At 44.0% G+C, this 21,596-nt stretch overlaps 3 protein-coding genes across 6 annotated transcripts in view; 2 read left to right on the top strand and 1 right to left on the bottom strand.

The window, feature by feature from the left end:
- Window positions 1-6,099, bottom strand: part of Itpr (Inositol 1,4,5,-trisphosphate receptor) — a 174,015-nt gene extending 167,916 nt beyond the window's left edge. For both annotated transcript variants that reach the window (XM_075696968.1, XM_075696969.1), the window contains exons 1-4: window positions 5,508-6,099; window positions 5,355-5,425; window positions 5,139-5,254; window positions 1,764-2,009 (exon numbers count right to left, since the gene is read on the bottom strand). In XM_075696968.1, coding sequence (XP_075553083.1) covers window positions 1,764-2,009; window positions 5,139-5,254; window positions 5,355-5,425; window positions 5,508-5,605 — 531 coding nt within the window. In that variant the 5' untranslated portion in view covers window positions 5,606-6,099. The remainder of the gene's footprint in view (window positions 1-1,763; window positions 2,010-5,138; window positions 5,255-5,354; window positions 5,426-5,507) is intronic.
- Window positions 6,100-6,333: 234 nt separating this feature from the next.
- On the top strand, window positions 6,334-14,227 carry PQBP1 (poly-glutamine tract binding protein 1). Of its 2 annotated transcripts, none has more exons than XM_075696986.1 (7): window positions 6,334-6,575; window positions 7,612-7,873; window positions 10,093-10,193; window positions 10,272-10,315; window positions 10,742-10,799; window positions 11,792-11,855; window positions 14,026-14,227. In XM_075696986.1, exons 1-7 carry the CDS (start codon window positions 6,497-6,499, stop codon window positions 14,192-14,194), a joined length of 777 nt encoding a protein of 258 aa, XP_075553101.1. In that variant the 5' UTR covers window positions 6,334-6,496; the 3' UTR covers window positions 14,195-14,227. The 2 variants fall into 2 exon arrangements, with proteins under 2 accessions (XP_075553101.1, XP_075553100.1); XM_075696985.1 differs by having other exon boundaries at window positions 6,336-6,575; window positions 10,742-10,850.
- Window positions 14,070-19,845, top strand: LOC142585896 (complement factor D-like). 2 transcript variants are annotated; one of them, XM_075696981.1, is made up of 2 exons: window positions 14,070-14,204; window positions 18,211-19,845. In XM_075696981.1, the coding sequence occupies exon 2, from the start codon at window positions 18,257-18,259 to the stop codon at window positions 19,271-19,273; it is 1,017 nt and encodes a 338-aa protein (XP_075553096.1). In that variant the 5' UTR covers window positions 14,070-14,204; window positions 18,211-18,256; the 3' UTR covers window positions 19,274-19,845. The 2 variants fall into 2 exon arrangements, with proteins under 2 accessions (XP_075553096.1, XP_075553097.1); XM_075696982.1 differs by having other exon boundaries at window positions 14,080-14,204; window positions 18,223-19,845.
- Window positions 19,846-21,596: the final 1,751 nt, after the last annotated feature.

Genomic DNA, 21,596 nt, shown 5'->3' with positions numbered 1-21,596 from the left:
GCTCTACCATCTGAGCTAACCAGGTGGCTAGCAGATAGCAGGGCGAAGTCGAATTTGTCAACAACTCAAAGCAAAGGCAAGAAAAACATTTTTTCATAGATACCAGCATTCCGTTTCTTCAGCTGGGTTTTACATTTCATTGGCAAACATTACTTTCCACATGAGTAGTGCAGCAGAAGTTGCTAATTGAGAAGATCATGTTAATTACCATTTAGCTAATAATGTTAGTGCATAAGTTACAATGACAGAAATGAGTCCATTAGCATGCAGGGCCTATTCAGTTAGAACCAATTTTGTACCTAGAACCAGTTTCAAGATAAACATCAAACTGTGCAGCGAAAATGCATTGGTGTCCTAGCTATTTTCCTGCTACACTGCAAATATATGCGAAGCTCAAGGGAAATAATTAGGACACCAACTCGATTTGCTGACTTTGACTTATGGTATATATCTCAAAACTGGTGCTAGTTACAAATTTTTGTGTTTCCGTGAATAGGCCCTGCATGTTGACGGGCTCCAATTCCAGTATTTCAACATATGCCCTCAACTCAATAATTAAAAACAAAATTAGCATTATTATTTCAATTAAATACTCCTGCACCTGCAACTTATTCAGAATGTAACGTCTACCAGTTAAGGAAACCCAGTTGAAGAAGCGGAATAAGCTTGTATGTGCGACAAGCGCCTTAAAAAATCAACATAAAAAAAACACCAGGTATATGTGACAAAAAAATATCTCGGTATGACTATCGGCAAAAAAACGCTGGTCATGGGATAGTCATCGGCCCATGCGTGAGCCGAACGCAGCCACAATGAATAAACCAGCTGCCATGACATCGCCCTGATGTCATCTGCCTATCACCAGCTCGTGGTCGGCAAACAGGCTGGCCATATGCAAAAACCAAGCCTGGGCCTGACCCAGATAACCAATATCGGGCCATCTATTTTTTAACTGGCCATGCACACTGGCCCGATCTTCTGCCAAGCTTTTTTTTTTTTTCCTTGGGTAGAGCATTAACAAATTGGCATGGAGTTCAAACAAAGACATAAAGTTCAAATCTCCAGTTGCAAGCAGATGTTGAAGACATAAGATATTTGACACAGCTCCATACTAAAACATTTTGTTCAGCATCAGCAAACACTATCTTCGGGTCTTCAGGACTTTACATGAGATGAAGCAAAAGGCGAATGTAATCATAAAATTTAGTGCTACGTTACGTGGTCATCGTCTCCTGACATGCACAAAATGAACCAAGGCTGTTCCTAAAACCATATCAAGGCATGCAGAACAGTGCTGCACCATGCAGAAAGACTGATAATGTAGTCATATTCATAGAGGGAACTGTATCATGTCAATTGAAGCATATAACTTCAAAGAACATTTCTGGACATAACTCTTCCTCACTTTTTTTTTATTTTTTAATGTTTATAACAAACAGGGCAACAGGAGAAGAATGGGGACAAGGTAGCTTTTTTTTTTAAGTTATCATGGAAGAAAATGGCTTTTAGAGCTCATCATTAAACAGGAAGTGTACATAAAAGCAGTTGTATAAATGTGCACAACTATTGTGCATCAGAAAAGAGTGCCTTTCAGATCATTTGCCAGACTTAATTTGTATAAATAAACAAACCTTGACTTAAATGGATGCCTAAAAATGTCAAGCTCTCATGATCCTCCTCTAATAGAGTAAAGAATCGGAGAGCAATGGTTAACATGGTGCACTGCACTGTCTACATTGTCATCAGCTGCCAAGGGCACTTACACTGTCACCAGTCGAACGCAACTTGTAGAAGGGGACAACATAGAACCAAGAGCCCTCATTGCCATTGGCATCAAGGGAGACACGCATGGCATTCTTCTCGAGCAGTGCAGGCAGCCGCTTGTTGACGGTCAGGTACTTGTTGCTCTTAACATGCAGCAGCTGCACCACACCTCCGTACTGCACCACTTCTCCCACCAGCTTTCGCTTCTCGCTCTCATTCTGCTTCTTCTCCAACTCGGCAGCGTGCTGCAACCACACCAGCCACCAGTGATTTGATTGTTGATGCGGTTTAACAGCCCAAAGCAACACAGGAGCTATGAGAGACACCATAGCAGGCAGCTCCATATTAATTTTGATCATCTGCGGTTCTTAAATGTGCACCTAAAGCCTCATACACAAACATTTTCGCATTCTACCCTCGTTAGAAAGCAGTCGCTGTGACTAGAAATCGAACCCACAAGCTGATGTTCAGCAAACATACCTGCCAACAAGTGAAATTTAAAATTTCTGAGAATCCTATGGACATGACACCAATAAGGAAATATAGAATAGCACGCATTCTTTTCTTTTTCTTGAAGTTTGCATTGAGCACAATACATATTTTTTGTGGGATACATTTGCACAGATGCAGTTGTGAACTTGGACCAGCAAGAACTGACAAGCAACACTGTTTTTATGTCACAGCAACATTCTCAGTGACTATGCTGTTGCTAATTTTGCCTGCTTCGAGAATGCGTCCGAATAAACTTGCTCCAAGCAAATACCCTCCTGGTGTTCTTTCACCATCAGAAGGCTTCCAAGTGAATGACTGGAGGTCGACGAATGAAGCTATTTTGCGAACAGCATTTCTTTATTGTAAAAATTGGCAGAACATTCATAAATTTATAGAACGAAGCCCAATTCATAAATGATATGAAAAAGTCTAGAATTGGTAGGTATGAGCAACACAACAACATAGCCACTGAGCCACCATAGTGGGAGGCTTCCCTTATTCAGGCACTGCTGAGTTACCATTGCAGGGCCAATATGAGCTCAAAGCTGTCAATTCATTTTAATATGTTCACTGTGGTGTGGGTCACTGGTGGGTCATAGCAGTTATTCCTACCGTGCACTTGTGCAGGGCTTTCGGCAGTGCACAAGTGACATCTTTTCTAGAAACCAATGAAAATAATAACTGATTGTTTCTGGTTTGATGCGTCATAGTGTCATCTGTCTGCACCTTGATGAAGTTTCAATGGAGCACAACCCCTGGCGACTCACCAGTGGGTCACGACGCATCAGAGAAATATGACAAATGACCGACCAGTGGGTCCTCCCACACAGGATTCAAGACTTCAGAAAGTGGTGCCACAATAAAAATGTTAAGTGATGTTTTGAAACGACATGAAAAATAATTTTTCAATACAAATTTTTGAAGAGACTGCATGCCTCTTAATAATAGCACTGGCATTCAATGTGAAAAACATCACCAGGTAACGAACCAAAAGGGCAATGTTGATTGGACAATCATGTCATCATTCAGAACACTCCAAACTTTCGCACTTATTTAAAATTAAAGCTGCATTCAAAGCTGCCTGTGCATACAAGTAAAAATGAAGGTACCTTTTTCATTGGTAAGTCTTCCATATATGTATCTTTAAACACAGGTGTATATATAAAATACAAGCACCTTGAGGGAGTGACATCACAAATAGGAATTGGTCAGCATAATAAAAGTTCTGCTGAACTTATCATTCGTTTTAATTTAAGCTCAAACATCATTAAGGTATAGCAGGTATGTGAGGGGGAAGAAATATATATACAGGGTGTTTTCCTTTTCTTTTTTTTAGCTGCACAGCATTTTTAAAAAGTGCCTGTGGCAGATAGCACAATGCTAACTCTTGATCTGAATTAGTCAATGAAGCAGCCATTACTGCTAAGAAATATCATTATGCTTAATTGAATAATTAACATACTAATTATTACTTTACAGCACATATTTCAACCTACGAATTATAGCCAGTGAGTTTGCAAGGTGTATCCACTTGGAACGAATTCTTAGAATGGCACCTGTTTTGAGATATGCACCATCAAACTTGCTGTAAAAATGCACTGTTGTTCCACTTACTTTTTTAAGACAATGCTGCTTTAAGAAGTGAAGCACACAAGTAGCTGGAATTCCAATGCATTTTGTCAGAGACGCTGAAAATCAATATCTTGAAACTGGTGTAGTCCTGAGAATTTGTTCTAACTTGATATGCCTTGCATACTCACTAGCTACAATTCATAGTGTGGTAAAGTGATTAATTAGAAATATAGTTAGCATAATTACACTAATTATTAGATTGAGCATTTTGATTTCTTATGTAAGTAATGGCTTCCTCATCAAGTAATTTAGATCAATAGTCAGAATTGTTCTATCAGCCAGGCAATTTTAAAAAAACTTGGTGCAGATAAAAAAACGTCTGGTATATATTCGTCTAAAATATGGTTTCTCATTGTTTTTAATAACTTAAGCACAGAACAGCCCTTTTAATTTGTGTAGATGGAATTCGCTTTTGTGCTGTGATCAACTAGCTCTACAATCAATTATAAAAATAGGCTTTCAATACAGGTTTATATTTAATTAGTGATCAAATCAGGTATTATGTGGTTCTTGCGGGTTTTTATGGAGAGAAAGAAAGTGGACAAAACATCAGCAGAAAAAGATTTAACTCGCATCAAAATGAGTTCAAGAAGGCAAAAAAAAGGAGTGTGAAAACAACAATGATTTATCTATAGGTTATCACTTGCTGCTTCCCACACCTCGGATGCACTACCTTCAGCTACAGCTGTCACTAAAATTATCATCTTCTATTAGTAACACATGCCCTAGGTAGTAAAAACTCAAAAAATGCACATTTCACTTCAGTGCCGTAACCATCTGACGTTAACCCATGCCACTGTACTTGTTTTAATTATCAGTGCACACTCAATCAGCAAGTGGGTACAAACTTCTCATTGAGACTTTAGAGCTCTTCTGCAAAGCTGCGTTATACGCACACACACGTACACATGCATGCATGCGTGACTTACTGCTAAAACACAGTTGAATCAAAATAACTGATGGTTAAAAACTAAACAGAACAAAGAAGACACACGATCCGCATCCAGGTTCACTGGTACAATCCATGCAACTCTGACTTCAACCGTACAAAAATCAATTGCAGCAACTTGCTCCAACAAATGTAAAAGTATGCCAAAATTATCCAGGATGTCTTCAGCCTATGGAAACTGAACGGGGGAAGAAACTCTGAAAATCTAAATTCCGCAAAATTAATATTCTTTGCCGTTTGTTGCGCGCTTTTCTATACGACGGTCGAGTATTACTACTATATGAGATATAAAAGTTCTCACATGCAGTTTTTTCAGCAGCACGGCATCTGTTGCGCTGGAGGCACTCTGCTTGGCTGCTTTCCAGAACTGCTTCTGGGCCGAATACCGGTTCATGGGGCACATCTTGAAAAGGCAATCTGAAATACAGACGAGCAGCCTTTAAGACCATCGAAAATATGGGAATTACGTTTAGTTATTTTCGCTTTAATACTAAGCACTGGCCGTTTGCCGTCTAACCTCGAAATTTTTTGGGCGGGGTGGCCAGATCCCCAGCCTCTGGCTGCACCACGCACCGGTCATCGACCAGGCTGCAGAAGAAAGGACGCAGGTTGCGAGTCAGAAATACGTTACGAGTCGGTTTAGGAAACGGTGCGACGCACGAGAACTCACCCTAAGGTGCACAGGAAACCGGAGACGGTGCCCTCGGCGTAGAGAGAAACGATGTCTCCAATGTGGAGCAAGCTCGAAGTGCCGATCAAGTCGCACATATTTGATGTGTTTACCCGAGCGTTGCACAAGTGAGAATGCAGTTGATTCAAGCCAGGGCGGCTTGGTCACTGCTTTTTCCACAGGACGGGCTACATCAAGGCCAATTGCCAAGAAATGTTGCCGAACTTCTCCAACACCTCCACGAAGCCTTCTGGCTGTAGTGATTTTCCCAGCGTACAATTCAACGTAAGGAGTTAGCAAGCAGTCCATTCAGGAAAGTTACAGCCGCACCTCCCATCGAAACTTGGCAGTGTTGGGGCACAAGTGCGCACGGGATCTGAAAACGGACTGAGCAGGTTGTGCGCAAGAATGCAAGTGAGAGCTACGGCATATCCACAGCACCACAAGCCAGCTGGGCACTGTATTTGGTTTTTGTAAGCGAATGGCACACTTTCTGACGTCTTCGTGATAGAGCTGCCAGACCGACACCGGGCCCGTAAATCTTCGGCAGCTGAGCTGAACTCCAGCTCAAACAGACTTGGCTTGATTTGGCGTGGTTTGGCTAGCTTGGTCTTCTTTTGGCTGTACTAAATTTTACCAGCGCTTATTTGAAGATATGTGTTCAGGCGCTTAATTAGAGGTAACTGGTCGTTCACTCACTAATTAAGAAGCTGAGAAATATGTGCCTAAATTTTACAATATGATATATTCATAGAACTTGTCAGTGAGCGGCTCGATGGAAGTGAGAGTGCACGCTGGCCGTCACTACGGTAACTGCGGCAAGTGTGTGGGCGAGTGCGTAGCAAGCGGTAGTTTGTAGTTTCGGCGTTTCGGCGCTTCGAAAATTATTTTACGGTTGTTGCTGCTACTGTAGTATGACGTGTGGTGTGGCCTCTCTTTAAACTTATATTGTTTGTTCTCTTCGCTGTTGATTTTGGATAGGTGGCCTGATGCCTCTTCCACCAGCCCTTCTTGCAAGATTGAAGAAGCGGGGAATTGTAAAAGCCAGTGAAGCCGAACCGTCGGCAGGTAAGCACCGCGCAAATCGCTTCAAAATATAACATTTGTCGATCTTTGTGCCACTCATGCGTAAGCTTACTTAGCATTGTGTTCCAACAGTAAGCGCGTCCAAAGCGCAATAAAAAATGTCACCCGTACCTGTTATGCTGCTGTGCGCCGCAACTTTGCGACAGAGATATGTTGAATCATTTCGGCAGCCGGCATGTCTGTACGCCTGATTGATGTCCCTGCAGTGAGAGTTTTGGTTTAGTAATGATTCACTTTGATGCTAATAGTTATGAAAATAACCTAGTGCCACACTCCAGATGAACCAAGGTAGAATTGGCATAGCAGAAATTTGTAGTCTTTCTACCATGCCCTTTGATAAAAAAAAAGGTAAATAAAGAAAACTGATCAACCATGCGGGGCGGACGGTGCATATATTGAGAGCAGAATCCATGCTACTGTTGGAACACGCATTTTCGCCGTAAAAATTTCCTAGCATGTAAAATGCTTTCCAACAGCGCATGATGCTCAGTCTGATGATTAAAATTATTCTTGTAAAAGTATATCATTTATTTTTGCTACAGTAATGACTACATCCTTTATTACTGCGATCGAGTACAGCCAGTGTTCTGTGCTTGTGTGATGGCGATTGAACACTACGTATGAGTGCATTCTCAATTGCAGTGTATCATATATTTTTATAATGGCCTTCTGTGCAATGCATTGCCTAATGTAGCTCTCACATTTCTCCTTTCTTTTTCTCTTGCAGTTATAGTTCATGCTAGTATACATTCTTTTATTTTCCATCAGTATGATGTTTGTGGCATTGGTTGCATGGTGGCCCGCAATGTTTTCTTAGGCCCCATAATTCCTCTGCTAACCACTTTTTGTTGGGCGGGCTCATTCATTATGAGATGTGATGAGCAGAGCATACCCCATCTGCCCTTGTGTGTGCTACCTGTTTGTGCTGCTTATTGTCTCCACTAAAAGTTTGTAGTCTGTTTACCCAAGAAGCATTTTTCTGGGAAGCAAATCACTCTGACTCACTGCACCTGCGCAGCTGATCAGCCAGAGGAAGAGGTCATCGCTGAAGACTACGATGACATCTGTCGACCTGTGGGAGGTGGCGAGACGGGAGTAGGCGGGCCCATCCCAGGATGTCCCAACAAGTGGAACTTGTACCACGAATGCAGTGCATTTTGCCAACAGCAGTGGGGTGCTGGCAAATTAAAGGAGTCCCCGCACACTGAGCGCAAGCGCTTGCGAATGCTGCGAAAGTACCCGCTGCCAGAGGGCTGGAGTGAGCTGTATGATCCTGGCACGTATGTACAAAGAAAAGCAACAGCTTCTAATGATATTGAACTGTGTCAGCATAGAAACTGCAGTACAAGAACAGGATGTATAATCAAATAGGGGGGGAGGTACTTGTTCCTATAATCAAATATATTAAATTATAAGTAAGACTTATATGACAAAAAGTTAGTGCCATAGATGAGTACTGCATTTGTATCTCTTCTGCTTCAAGAAGTTGAATTTTTGTGAATAAAATTGGCACCTGTTAAGCCTTATTAATTTCAGGCAGTTAGGAAATAACAGTGGCCGCAATAAATGTCAGCATTTATGCATGCCATTCATGCTTATGTCTGATTCTTGTAGGGCGGTCCGCATATATACATAAATCATGTCATCACCATCAGCCAATCTTCATGTCCGCTGCAAGATGAAGGCCCCTGCCAGCAATCTCCAATTATCCCTGTCTTGCATTAGCTGCTTCGAACTTGCGCCTGCAAATTTCCTAATTTCATCACCTCACCTAATTTTCTGCTGTACTTGACTGCGCTTCCCTTCCCTAGGCAGCAATGCCATAACTCTAATGGTTCACCAATTATTACACACTACAGGGCCTGCCCAGCAGCAGTTTTTTCTCTTAATGTCAGCTAGAATATTGACCATCCCCATTTGCTCTCTGATCCACATCACTCTCTTTCGCACATAAATTATGTAAAAACTACCAAATCAACCAGTTTTGTCTGCTTTAAGTGTGTCATCAATTACTGCAACATTCCAGAATGCCTGCCTATAGGCTGCAGAAATGGATTTGATTTTCAGTTTAGTTGTTTTAAACATCAGGCAGGCAATAGAAACATGAGTACGTCATTTCCAGTAAAGTGGTGCTATAAGAGCATCATAGCTAGGGTGCCTATCTGTGTACACACTGTGTAGAGAGAGAGAAGTGGTTGTTTATTGCAGCAATAAAATAACATGTGGAAGAAAAAGGAAGTGGCTGCTGGCCACGCTGTAACTAACATTGAGGTTGACGCCTGAACCATCGGCCAGCAAATAGTAAAAGCATAGGAATATATAGAGTATACTGTGAAGCAGCACCGAAGAAATAGACAATAAAGGATGATGAATGTATACACTTTACAATAAAGTGTGCACATAGTTCTCCCAATATACACATGAAAAAAAGTAAGGCTCCCAATTTATAGCTGGAGATTGAAGCTAACAGTTAAACCTCGTGTTTGTATGCCATTTCGATATAACGGAATTGCACTGCCGCCACAAAGGAATGCAGAGGCAATAAATGGAAACATCTGCGGATGCAGATGGTCAAATGGTTGAATTACAAGCGGCTGTTTGCAAACGCACCTCTCAAATCGCGCGACCAGAGGGACTGGCGAAGTGGGGCCCCAACATATTCCGTATAAAGTCCAAGTGCGGTAAGATTCTATTGCGCCCCGCACACTCTGTGCTTTAGGTGCGAGTGAAAGTGTGCGAGGGTGAGAGAAGAAAGATGGTAGTTTGACCGGCTTCACCAGTGCCGCCTTCCAGCGCGTGTGAGGGGGCAGAGTGGTGGTTAAGTTGGCGCGCGACTTGACCGTGGTTGCGCTCAGCTGTAACCGCAGCTGAGCGCATACGCAGCCATGCACCTTGCTTTAGATGTAATCTGCAGCGTATGCACTGAGTTGGCATGCCGAGACCGCGTGACACCGTGCAAGCTGTCTTTCCACACGTTTAGTATTGGAGGTTGCATAATCTCTAGTTTTGGTGACCCCTTTAGAGCGAGAAGCAGATGAAGCATTCGCTCCCCGCTGTCGGTGCTTTTCCTGATGTTGTCATCCCAGTGCAGGCGACCCTATCAGCCGTGGGGGCGGAGTGCATGTGAAAGCGTGACTGACCTCGCTTAATTCATACTGCCGAGAAGATATCGTCGACGTACGTAGCATGAAACCGCATCATTCGTCGCCGACTCCCAAATTTATCAAAATGAATTGTTTTCTCATTCAAATCTGTATTTTTCGATTGCCCGATAATGCGGAAAATTCTGCGGCCCCTTTTCATCTAAGATACTTATTTGCATAAAAGGTCAAATTTCAATAGAACAATATTTCGATGTAACAAAGCAAATTGCTGATTTTACCGACTTTGTTATAAAGAGGTATAACTGTATTTGTACAGGTTTGTTGTGCAGTTCTGCAAGTATTGATACCATTGGACACTGAAATCCCTCCATTGTGACCCCTGATTGTGTATGTAGGGGCAGGCACTATTACTGGAGGCAGGGGAGCGAGGACGTCACTTGGATGCCACCTCGGCACCCAAGGGCAAAGATTTCGCTGCCAGCTGAGAAGCTCCGAGGTGCGTTTTTTTCCTCTTCCTTGTAAAAAAATCGAAGAAATCTACATAAATGTTTACTTTCGTGCTTTTTTTTCTCAGAACTCATATCCGATGCTGATGATGGCCAGGAACTGGACAGTGCTGTAAGTAAAATTTGCATCCTTACGTTTCTGTAAAAAACATCAGCAGAAAGGCTTTGGGTTCAAACATTTAAAAGGTGCAGAGAAAGTGCTGTGATTAAAATTTCTGCACTGAAATATCCTCAAAAGTTAATATAGCAAGACGTGATCTCTACATTAACAAAACCATGTGCATGCTGTGCAATATCTGAAGTGAAGTGCCTTGCTGTTAGCTTGATAGTAAAACATGTTCTCACTTTTAATGTTCCAAATTTAAAAGATGTAAGCAGGCCAAAGCTGCATGAAAATTTCTTCCTCCCATTCGGTATAACGGGCTGCTAGGGAAGAATTTGCACTAACCACACACTTTGCATTCTCTTGTGTTTGATTGTTGAGGTATTGGGACAGCTGTTGTTCCTACAAGTGTACCACACATTGTCTATTTGGCAGGGCTCAGAAGAAGACATGCTAGATGACGATGAGGTTCCACTTCCACCCCGGCGCTCTCGTGAGTCTGCGAACTCTAAAGGGTCATCTCATAGCCGTTCAGACCGTCGTGGTGAGTTGTGCAAACACCTCTGTTCTAGAGCTACAAATTTATAATTACCTTTTTTCTTTAAAGAAAAGTTTAAGAAAAAAAAATTTGTTGTACTGCGTTAGTAAATTACCTTTCTACAATACTAAGAAGATGCAAACATGGAAGGACAGGTAGCAACACCGCCTTGAAATTCTCGTGCCAGTTTGCCGTAAAGTGATGGATTTTGACAGTGTCTGCCCAGGCATATTTAAGTCTCTTATCAGTAAAGATGTACTACATTGCATTAAAGATGTACAAACTTGCCCAAATAAAAAAAAAAATATTTTAAAATGTGTGATCTGTCGCTGATAGCATGTGCTATTGTATGAGTATTAAACAAACTGCCGGAGCTGCATTAGGAAGGCTCGCATATACCATGATTGGACTGTCAGAGAACATTAACAAGCTTCTTTCCCATCACAGCTTGTGATTTATTTATATATTTATTTTCTACCCCAAGAGCCCTTAGTTAAGGGCTATTAGATGAGGTATAGTAAGTTTCGATATGCTTGGTATTTCCACTAACAAAGTGTTGTTAACATATTATAGGTAACTGCCACTTTGTGCCAATGTTGACTTTCGCTTAAAAGATTCTGTGCTACTTAAACCACCAGTTTTGATTTCTGAGCTCACGCACATAAATAAACAAATTTGATTATTATGTTAATTAATAATTAAAAAGTCCTGATTATTCACATTAAAATGTTTAGTCATTGCTTAGCCCTAATGCAGATTATTGTTCAGGTGCTAGTTAAAAGGGTTAGGGAAAGGGAGGAAGCAGTCACAAAAAATAGAGAGAATCAAGAAATTCTCATGCAATATGTTGATGCAAATGATGGAAATAAGCAGTACGTTCCTATACAAGTTATAGATAGATCAGTATTTGCACATGGTGCATGTATCTGTCACACTTTTGCTTCCAGGTGACCGATCACGCAGCAACGACCTTGACCCCATGGATCCTGCTGCATACTCGGACGTTCCACGGTACAAAACGAGCTATCAGTCTCGGCACACCATTCTTTTTTTTCTTAGGATACTATATTAAATACATGTATTTTTTCTTTAATATGTCGAGACCACTAGCAGGTGGCAGTTATGTAAGCTAATATGTGATCAAAGTTCTATATGTGGCACAGAGGCATACCAAAGAGCTCAAATGCAAGCACGATTTGCGTACATGAGAGCTTCATTTGGTTTAAAACGTCTAACTGGACTAAGCCCTAAATTGCTCACATAGTTGACTAATTCAATTATTTACGTAGAACAGTACACCCTGCTGTGTATAAGAACAAATTACTTGAACACAAAAACCTCAAACAAGCATGTGCAGAAGTGCATCTATAGTTCGCTTGACTTAAACCAGTTAAATGGTAAAGATAGGTAATTGTGATGGAAGTGTTAATATCGCAACAGAAAAGTAATCATGTCCCATACCTAGCAGATGTCTATTTTGTATGCACCATAATATTCCATGCACTCCCCATCCTCACCGTTTTTAAAAGGGCACTCTTTTTCGGTTCCACTTAAAAATTTTCAATCGTTATGAGAAAATTTTCACCACCTCTGAAAATGGGGGTACCAGGTGTTTGTGGGAGCAGGAGCACTTGCTTAGAACTTTATGCTTGCCGTATGTGTTGTATCATCAGCCCTGGGAGAACTTTATTACTGAGATGAGCATAAGTTTGTCACATTTGTACGCTTGATAGTGTAAATGCCTGTCAAGGCAAACTCGAAGGAACCAAGAAAATTTGTTCGTCTTATCAGAAGTTTACCATTACGGAGAAAAACAAGCACCATTCTAAGCACACACGAATATTGAAATCAGAAAGCATATGCGAAAAAAAAATTATTGCACTTCTATGATTCTAAAGTAATGTTTAACAGTCTCGGAAGAGAACACCAGTTTGCGATAGGCAGTGAGGCACTGGAAGTGGTAAGGGAATACATCTACTTAGGACAGGTAGTGACTGCAGATCTGGATCATTAGACTGAAATAATCAGAAGAATTAGAATGGGCTGGGGCACGTTTGGCAGGTATTCTCAGATAATGAACAGCAGGTTGCCATTATCCCTTAAGAGAAAAGTTTATAACAGCTGTGTCTTACCAGTACTCACGTACGGGGCAGAAACCTGGAGGCTTACGAAAAGGGTTCTACTTAAATTGAGGACGACGCAACGAGCTATGGAAAGAAGAATGATAGGTGTAACGTTACGGGATAAGAAAAGAGCTGATTGGGTGAGGGAACAAACGCGAGTTAATGATATCTTAGTTGAAATCAAGAAAAAGAAATGGGGGCATGGGCAGGACACGTAATGAGGAGAGAAGATAACCGATGGTCATTAAGAGTTACGGAATGGATTCCGAGGGAAGGGAAGCGTAGCAGAGGGTGGCAGAAAGTTAGGTGAGCGGATGAGATTAAGAAGTTTGCAGGGACAACATGGCGACAATTAGTACATGACCGGGGTAGTTGGAGAAGTATGGGAGAGGCCTTTGCCCTGCAGTGGGCGTAACCAGGCTGCTGATGCTGATGATGATGATGATGATTCAAAGCATCGATTTGTGTACTTCTATTGGTTGGTAATATTTGCATGCTGGCACTTCTAAAACCTGTGTGCTCTCTTGAAGCTAATATTTCACCTAGTTTGCTAAAAAGTCATCCATTGCCCTCATGTTGGAGCAATATGTCAAAATAGAGCATTGTCAGCAACATCATGTGTGAGCGCCATTTGTTCATGGCTCTTTGGCAGTGTGCTCACCATTGCTATCAGCCTGCAAAGGCACCTCGAGGATCTCCTGACTTCATGTTTCCATGGTGTCAACTCTGCATGTTTTCATATCATTGTCAATACTGGCAGTGTTTAAATACATAAAAAAACTGCCTGCTTTAGCAGGAGTGAAAGGTCACTCCAACCCTCTTGCTGAGCCAATTAGCAAGCATCAATGGTGGCCACAGAAGTTCGGCTTGAGAGAACTGACAGTTCGTGTTAAGCAAATCTTTTTGCATAGAATTTATGAGAAACCAACCAATCACTTGGCATATTGCTCGGCATGTTTGAATATGACCTAATTGAATTAGTCATTATGGGAGCCTGCTGGAGTTGCTGATTTGAGCCAATGTTGCAAAGAAGGAATCTTTCACATGTGTATGTGCAGTGGGAAGTGGTCCACAGGCCTGGAGAAGAGCAATGAAGCCAAAACGGGTGCTGACACGACTGCAAGTGGACCACTTTACCAGATGCGCCCATACCCGAGTCCCGGTGCTGTACTTCGCCTTAATGCTGGAAACCGCCGGCAGCACTCCGACGATGAAGAGGATGACTAGTAGCAGCACTGTAAATTTATTTCTCCATCAGTTTGCTCAGTCTCGTTGTTTTTATTCTGAAACTAATTTAGCAAGTCAGAAATGTTCCTCACTTCCAGGTCACTGCGTTTGTTTTCACTTCACACAGTGGGAGCTCTAAATTTAGTATTCAGCCTGACCAGACTCTCCTGCAGTGATTGTAATCTATGTATTCTGTCCCAGTTCTAAACGGTTATCTGCTGGAAAATCCATGAGTCCAAGCCCTTGACAAGTGCAAATGTTACTATAAATGCTTAAAAAGTGCTGTTGAAAGCAAAATATGTAATAACTGTATGTAGTAACATATTTATAACAAATGACAAGCCTTGCTGCTGAATATTATGTTTCTTTGTGGTAGACATGGGCCGGTATAACGTGAAAATATTTCAGTCTGTTTTCATTCCAAATTGGCCATTGGCCCTCCCTGATAGGTCAAAATGGCTTGGGCTCTGTCTATATAGACGTGGCGCTCGGCCACATGTGCTGTACCCGAACCATTCTGATCTATCAAGGAGAGCTGATGGCAGATTTGGAATAAAGACAAGATCGGAATAGTTTTACGTTACACTGACCATGCCTTGACAAATACCAGGGTCACTCAGAGTTCAAATTACCAGCCCCTTCAAAAAAGGCAATGGTGTTACACAACTGGCATCAAACACAACCTTCTAGTTTTGGTGCCATATAAGTATTCATGCTATTGCACCATAGAACACCACTGGGGTGGCAGAAACAAAGTGGTGCCAGCACTCTGGAATGTCTACGCTTGTGTTTGTTGTGAATTTGTCAATTTTCCACATTTGAAAAGAAAAAATATCAAGGGGATTCATGCCAAGCTTTTGGCACTGTATAAAGATAATGACCTCTCTTATGGCACTGCAGTCAGATGGTCCAGATGCCTTCAATGTGGCTAAACTGGCCAGGTCTGTAATGTTGAATTCCAATGGCAGAGTCGGAGCAGCCGACGGACTCCGCGAGCGAGCACTCGACTCTGGCGTAGAGCAACGCTTCCAGATCCGCGAGTGGAACACAACCTGCGCCGCCGGAGCAAGGCGGAAGCGAAAGTTCTATCACCGAGTTACCCAGGATACCTTGCGTGTTGTCATTTCCTTCCGCTGTTTGCTCCCAGCACCGCCGCACCGGTCACTTGTCTCTTCAGCGCCGTTCACCTGTTGTTTTTTTTAAAGTGCGGAATGGATATCTCGCCAAGCGCGCAGCAGCTTTTGCTTCCTCGCGAATCGTGACCGGTGGCGCCTCCCAGCAGACAAACGTGGTAAAGGAATTATGTCACGCAGAGTTCCGGATCACTCCGCCGATTTTGGCAGAGCATCTTTTTCTGCTCCACGGAGTGACTCCCGCTCTGAATCCCCTCCGACTCTCTCATTGGAACACCTTACTCCCGCCTCCACTCTGTCATTGGAACAAACTTGCTTCGAAACGAGCAGAAAAACTTGCTCCGACTCCGCCATTGGAATTCAACATTTATTTTATTTATTTATTTATTTGTTTCCACAAGCAAGGAGGTACATGGTTGTGGCGGAAAAACAAGGGGAAAAAAGCTGCGGAGAAGCAGCTTGACTGGCCCCAGGTTCCGTTTACAATGGCAGCAGCAGGGCAGGTGGGAAACGGTAAGGGAAAAAAAAAAGAGAGAAGAAAAGAAGGAAAGAAAAGAGAGAAGAGCAAAAGCACTAAGGGCAAAAGATCACTAAGTACAACGGTACACAGTCAAGATTGGAGGAACATATCACGCAGATTTTTCGCGGAACAAGTCAACACATCGATATTGCATCTGGTAAGATCATTGAGTAGACTGGGCAGCCAGTAGCATAACATTTGCTGGCCATAATTAGTCCGAAGTTGAGGAACGCACCAAGTCTCAGGAGCTCGAGTCAAAGACATAAGACAAAGAGCAGAGCCACAAACCATACAGAGAAAATAGGGGCCCACAGGCAGCTGTTTCAGGAAATGGATGAGCAGGTTAGTGCAAGTCTGGGGTCAGTGTACAGCATTCCTCGTAACTTCCTGCTCGTATCCAAGGCCTTGGTGCACCAGGCTACATGGTCACAGACTCCCATGCAAAAAGACATCCAGAAGAAGTTACCATGGTAATGTTGCAGCTGTATTTGAGAGATCCCGGTGCCTTTATCAAACACCTCATCACAATAAACAAATAACTAGTAAAGTGTTTGGTGCTCAGATGAGGACCCACTTTCAGAGCAGATGCTGGGAGCCTGGCAAAAGAGCGTGAATGTGCTGCGTAACAGGAGCGCTCCTAACGTAGTTGGTTCATGTCACCTTAACCGTAGACTTTAGTACTGTTTTCCATGCCTCACCTTCCTTTCTTATTCCTGTCCCCCATCCCTCTAGGCTGGCTCCTTGGCCTGACCCCTCTACCTTTTCTTCATTTTCTCATCACAATGGACAAATATTATATGCATTGTTGCATTACAGAGACCATGGGCACGATTGGAGATCATTGTTCGGAGCACACGCTCGGTAGTGCCGCGAGCAATTGGCCTAGGCCGCGCCGACTTCGTCAGCCATGTGCTCCAAACAACGATCCCCAATCGCGCCCCATATTACCAAGCAAACAATGGCAGCATGTGAACTTACAAATGCAAAAAAAAGTTAGAACCATGCTTTCATCAGGAACGGTCAACTTAAGCATTTCCTGGAAGCATGGTCATGTTCTATATAAAGATAGTGCCAGGAAAGGCCAGAATGGCATAGCAGATTTTAACCTGAGCATCAGCTGAAGCTACAACAAGCACTAAAGGTGGCCTACTGAAGGCCAAGTCACTCTGCACAAGTGACATAGCACACACTCTTTCAAATTGACCATGAAACTTTGTCCCATCTACCAGAGTGCCTCATCCTTGTATTCAGCTGCTTCTTTCTATTCCCTCCCACATTGAGCAGGCTGTTTGACCAGCATGTTAAAAGCGGTGCAGTTATTGGTGAAGTGCACTGATTAATCAGAAGCTTTACAATTGTTGCCAGCGGCTGCTCTGTCAGTGACAAAAGGCAAAATCGCTTGGCCATAGCTGGTGGTTACATAGGAAATTAGTGAATGTGGGCCTGAAATTCACTTCCAAGTGATAATTAAACCTTCAGACTGACAGTTTTCATTTTAGTGTACTGATGCAGCAAACAACAAGCTGTTAATGTACAGGACCTTAGCGCTCTGGTTGTATCTCTTGCAAGTGCTTGTAAGCTTGTAAACATTGTGGGTTCAACCTGATGACCTCTGTGAATAGCATGTGTTTATGATGATGAAGCTTGGTTTAACTGCAGATGCCACAGCTTTTTGCCATGTAGGTGAAGTAGCAACAAAGTGGTTTATCTAAGCTTTCTTTCTCCTTTTATTTTGTGAGTATATGCCAGTCAAAGAGCAAATTTGTTTAATATTTTTTTATTTATACATATATTTTTAACAGCAAAACACGTGGTAACATTAAAACAACAGTCACAGGCATGCTGTTCCGCCATTATTCCAGTTAATGGATGAAATTGCATTGAATAAGGCAGTCTGGAGGTAATGAATATTGCATCTGACCAGAAAGAGAGGGGCAAAAAATATGCAGCGCGGCGGCCGTAAAATTACTGCAAGAACAACCGTGAATATGGACACATGTGTCTGTAATGAATAATTCACACTAAATGCAAACGCATAGCATGCGTCCGTTTAATTGGGCGCTGCCAAATTCGCCAAAGAATTAAAGCTGCGAGACTACAGACAGCAGCGAGGATAAAAAAAATCAACACCTCGTGCCTTCCATTAACTCGCTAAGAAAAAAAAAAAAAAGGTGTTGGAGGGCGCGACGAGGACGGCGCGACAAGGCCCTCTCGAGTTGTGCTTCATCACCGGTGCCAGAGATGCGAACACCGTCGCGCGTCGACTCCTAGAGCGTACGATGCATGAAACCCGGCGCGCTCATGCCGCCCTGCTGGAGGTCGTTAAAAACGCCTGTTCGACCGAAGCAACTTTTGCAATCGAGGTCAACCAGCAGGAAGGCGCGTGACGAGTCCCGCCAGGCGGTCGTCATGCTGGTCGTGCTCGTGGCCGCCCTCCTGGGGCCAGCCGCCGCGTCTGCCCACTCCGAGCTGCCCTGGTCGCGAGTGGCGCCCGGTGTTTCCACAGAAGCGTGCGACTCGGCGCCCGGCTCGGCCGACCGGCTCTACTGGCTCCGCAACGGCCAGAGGCTGCCGCCACCCACGCCCGACCGGTTCTGGGAGCCCGGCGCCTACCTGTGTGTGCGAGAAGGGAACCTCACGGCCAGCTTGCAGTGGGCGCTGCTCGTGACAGAAGAGGACGACGGCGGTCTCTGCACCGCGGGCCCTCCCACCGACGAAGACCGAAGTCGCCGCCGTCGCGTGGCAGACGGCGTCCGCGCGCGCAACGCACCTTGGGTGGCGCAGCTGCTGCTGTCCGGACGCTTCGTGTGCGGCTGTAGCCTGATCGCCCAGCGGTGGGCCCTCACGGCTGCCCACTGCCTGCCAGAACGGGCCGACACCAAGTTGGCCGTGTTGCTGGGAGCGACGCGCCAGAACGGCCCGCGGATCGGCGTGCTGCGCGCCGTGCCGCATCCGGACTACGTGCGCGGGACCCCGTCGCGGGAGCACGACGTCGCCCTGCTGCTGCTGGAACGGCGTGCCGGGCGGCTGACCGTGGCCTGCTTGCCGCCGGCCGACGCCTACCTCGAGCGCTTCTCGCAGGGCATCCTCTTCGGCTGGGGCCGCGTCGGACCCCGCGGTGGCCCCGCGCTTAAGCTGCAGGAGGCATTACTGCCCATCACCAGCCGCGAGCGCTGCGAGGCGGCCGTGGAGCACGTGGCGCCCACGGCGTTTTGCGCCGGATTTGGCGAGGCCTACCGCGCCGACGCCTGCGAAGGGGACAGCGGGGGGCCCCTGGTCGGATTCGTGGACGGGCGACCCGTGCTCTTGGGCGTTGTCAGCTGGGGGCACGCATGTGCGAGGCCCTTCACCTTCGGCGTGTACACGCGCGTGGACAGTTACTTGGCATGGATCCGTGGTCACGTCACGAGCGCCTCAGTAGCCTGACCATTTCGCGGCGTTTGTACCGAAATAAAGACGCTGTTCCGGCCTGATATAGTTGTGTATGTCGCATTAAAGATAAATAGGAACGTACAGAGTGCCAGTGAAAGAATGAGAGAGATTGTGCATTGTGTACGTTTGGAATTTGACCATCAAAAATTGTTATTGTTGCCCCTCCACGTGGACAACGTCGTACATGGGATGAAACACATATGTCTGCTTGGTGTGTACGTCAATCGCTCACTGTTGCGGTTCTCTAGGGGTTACAACTGAGAAAGTGGTGTTTCTTGTATGTTTGCGTAACGAACGTTGAGATTTGGTCTATTTTTGTGTAGGATTGTATATATATATGTATATGTGTGTAGCTTGACATCATACTCAAAAGCTTTACAGCTTTTGGGAAATAAAAGCGAGGTCATTAGCTCCACATCCCATGAGCGCCATCAGTGGTTGCGTCTGCATTTCTTTTCTTTGAGCAGGGCATTGCAGTGTGTACCAGCTTCGATCATTGGTCAAAATAAGCTTGCAGGCTTTTTGATTTAAATAAAGGGACATGATGTGTAAGCGCTAGAACCTTCTTCAAATTGTCTACGTTTCTGATCCTACGCTCGATCGCATCCTGATTTGATGATTCTACCTTAAATAGTACAAAGCAAGTCTTGTGTTTTCCATTTCTAGGAAGATGTTACCTTTAAATGCCTTTATTTGTGCCGTGGAGATATCGAGTTCTAAAAAGAAACCTACGTCATATTTATGACTGCGACATAACCCCTTGGAGCGCTGAAAGATAGCCCCCTGTATTTAGAGTCGGGGGAAGGTAAGACCAACGCATGCCTATCAATAATGCTATGTAAATACGTCCATGCAGTTCCTGACAAAGTACCGGGCATGCAGCGTTAAATAAAGGCCTGCAAGATAGATGGCGATAATTTTTGGAGGACAATCAAGACAAGTCGCCAAGGGGTTCAAATTACAGTGCGATTATTGTGGGGACGAGAAACCCCACTCTTAAACAAAAGCTATATTCTCGACACGCATAGCGGCTGCACGGCCGCCATTATCCGCTATGATGACTTACTGGCTGCCGAGAGCTCACGTGTCTTGAAATTTGTGCCGGGAAACGGAAGTTTTGCAAAATGCAATTTTGCGTTTTCATCAAGATGACGAAACGTAACGTGGAGCTGCAAATTTTACACATTTTGCTCGTCCTTGGACGTTGGCGCTTCAAAAAGAAAGTGAGCGGTAGCGTACAGAAGCCAGCGCAATGCATCTGCAATTTCACGAATACGTGATTGTGATTGGTGGTGATCGATGATAGGCGCCATGTCGGCTTGCTGACTGGCTAAATGCATAGAGTTTCTTACAATGAAACTCTATAGATGAATGGATATGCCGTGGCGAGCGTCACAGGAATGACCGTTTCGTAAACGTCAATTTGACGTTGCGCTGGGCCGCCCTTGCAGAGATTTTCCCCTAGAAATTGTGGTGCGACGCATAGAGGTGCGCGAGCCGCGCGAATTATGCTAATGAGCAGCCACATGCAATGGCGGCCGAGAGGAATTGGTATCACGTTTTCCCCGTCGTTTGGCGCCATGAAAATATTTTGTTCATAACGCGTGCTCATAGTATTTGCATCGCTCTCGGGTGGTGTTAGCATTTGTGTTTTGGGCCATCATTTTTTAAAAGAACGCGTTTATGTGAAATAATATTGGTTGAACATAGCAAATTTTCTGTAATGTTGTCCACTTTTCACTGCTGCGTTTGTATTGTAATCAAGATTAATGTCTTCGCACAATCACAAATTATGACAACGGCGTCTTTTTCATACATAGAAATGGATGGATGGATGGATGGATGGAAGGTAGGAGCGTCCCCTTTGAAATGGGGTGATGGCAGTTGCCACCATGCTCAGCTTTTTATTTTTGTTTAACTGTGTTGGAATTTATTAAAATTCGCCATTTTCTTTAAATGTGTCTTCCTACACATTTAACCTTATGTCATCTCTCTGCTTTTGAGCCACCAAACCTCCAATCGCTTTGTGCTAATTTACACTGCATACTTATTTACATGACTATTGTTATCTCTAAACTCTATAGGACCTCAGGAAGCGTGACTGTGTCCGCATCGACATCGGGATGGATACCATCACATTTTAGTATGGGGTGTTCTATTGTTTCTAAAGATTTACCACACACAGTACATGACATGTACTGTGTGTGGTAACGAAGTGATATGATAACGATGTGGTGTGTGTTTAACGAAGAAGACACATTGTGTCTTCTTCGTTAAATTTCTTTTTATAGCTCCGCGTTCTAAGACATCCTGATCT

The sequence above is a fragment of the Dermacentor variabilis genome, chromosome 6 (assembly GCF_050947875.1).
Source record: "Dermacentor variabilis isolate Ectoservices chromosome 6, ASM5094787v1, whole genome shotgun sequence".
Classification (NCBI taxonomy): domain Eukaryota; kingdom Metazoa; phylum Arthropoda; class Arachnida; order Ixodida; family Ixodidae; genus Dermacentor; species Dermacentor variabilis.
Note: the sequence above shows the minus strand (reverse complement) of the source record. Positions and strands in the feature narration are given on the sequence as shown.

What these genes read in the sequence shown, in the direction of transcription:
- LOC142585896 (XM_075696981.1), top strand. Translation starts at nt 18,257, where the DNA reads ATGCTGGTCGTGCTCGTGGCCGCCCTCCTGGGGCCAGCCGCCGCGTCT.
- PQBP1 (XM_075696985.1), top strand. Translation starts at nt 6,497, where the DNA reads ATGCCTCTTCCACCAGCCCTTCTTGCAAGATTGAAGAAGCGGGGAATT. An exon ending in GCCAGCTGAGAAGCTCCGAG is followed by an intron (nt 10,194 to 10,271) that starts GTGCGTTTTTTT and finishes TTTTTTTCTCAG; the next exon opens with AACTCATATCCGATGCTGAT. An exon ending in GCATACTCGGACGTTCCACG is followed by an intron (nt 11,856 to 14,025) that starts GTACAAAACGAG and finishes GTGTATGTGCAG; the next exon opens with TGGGAAGTGGTCCACAGGCC.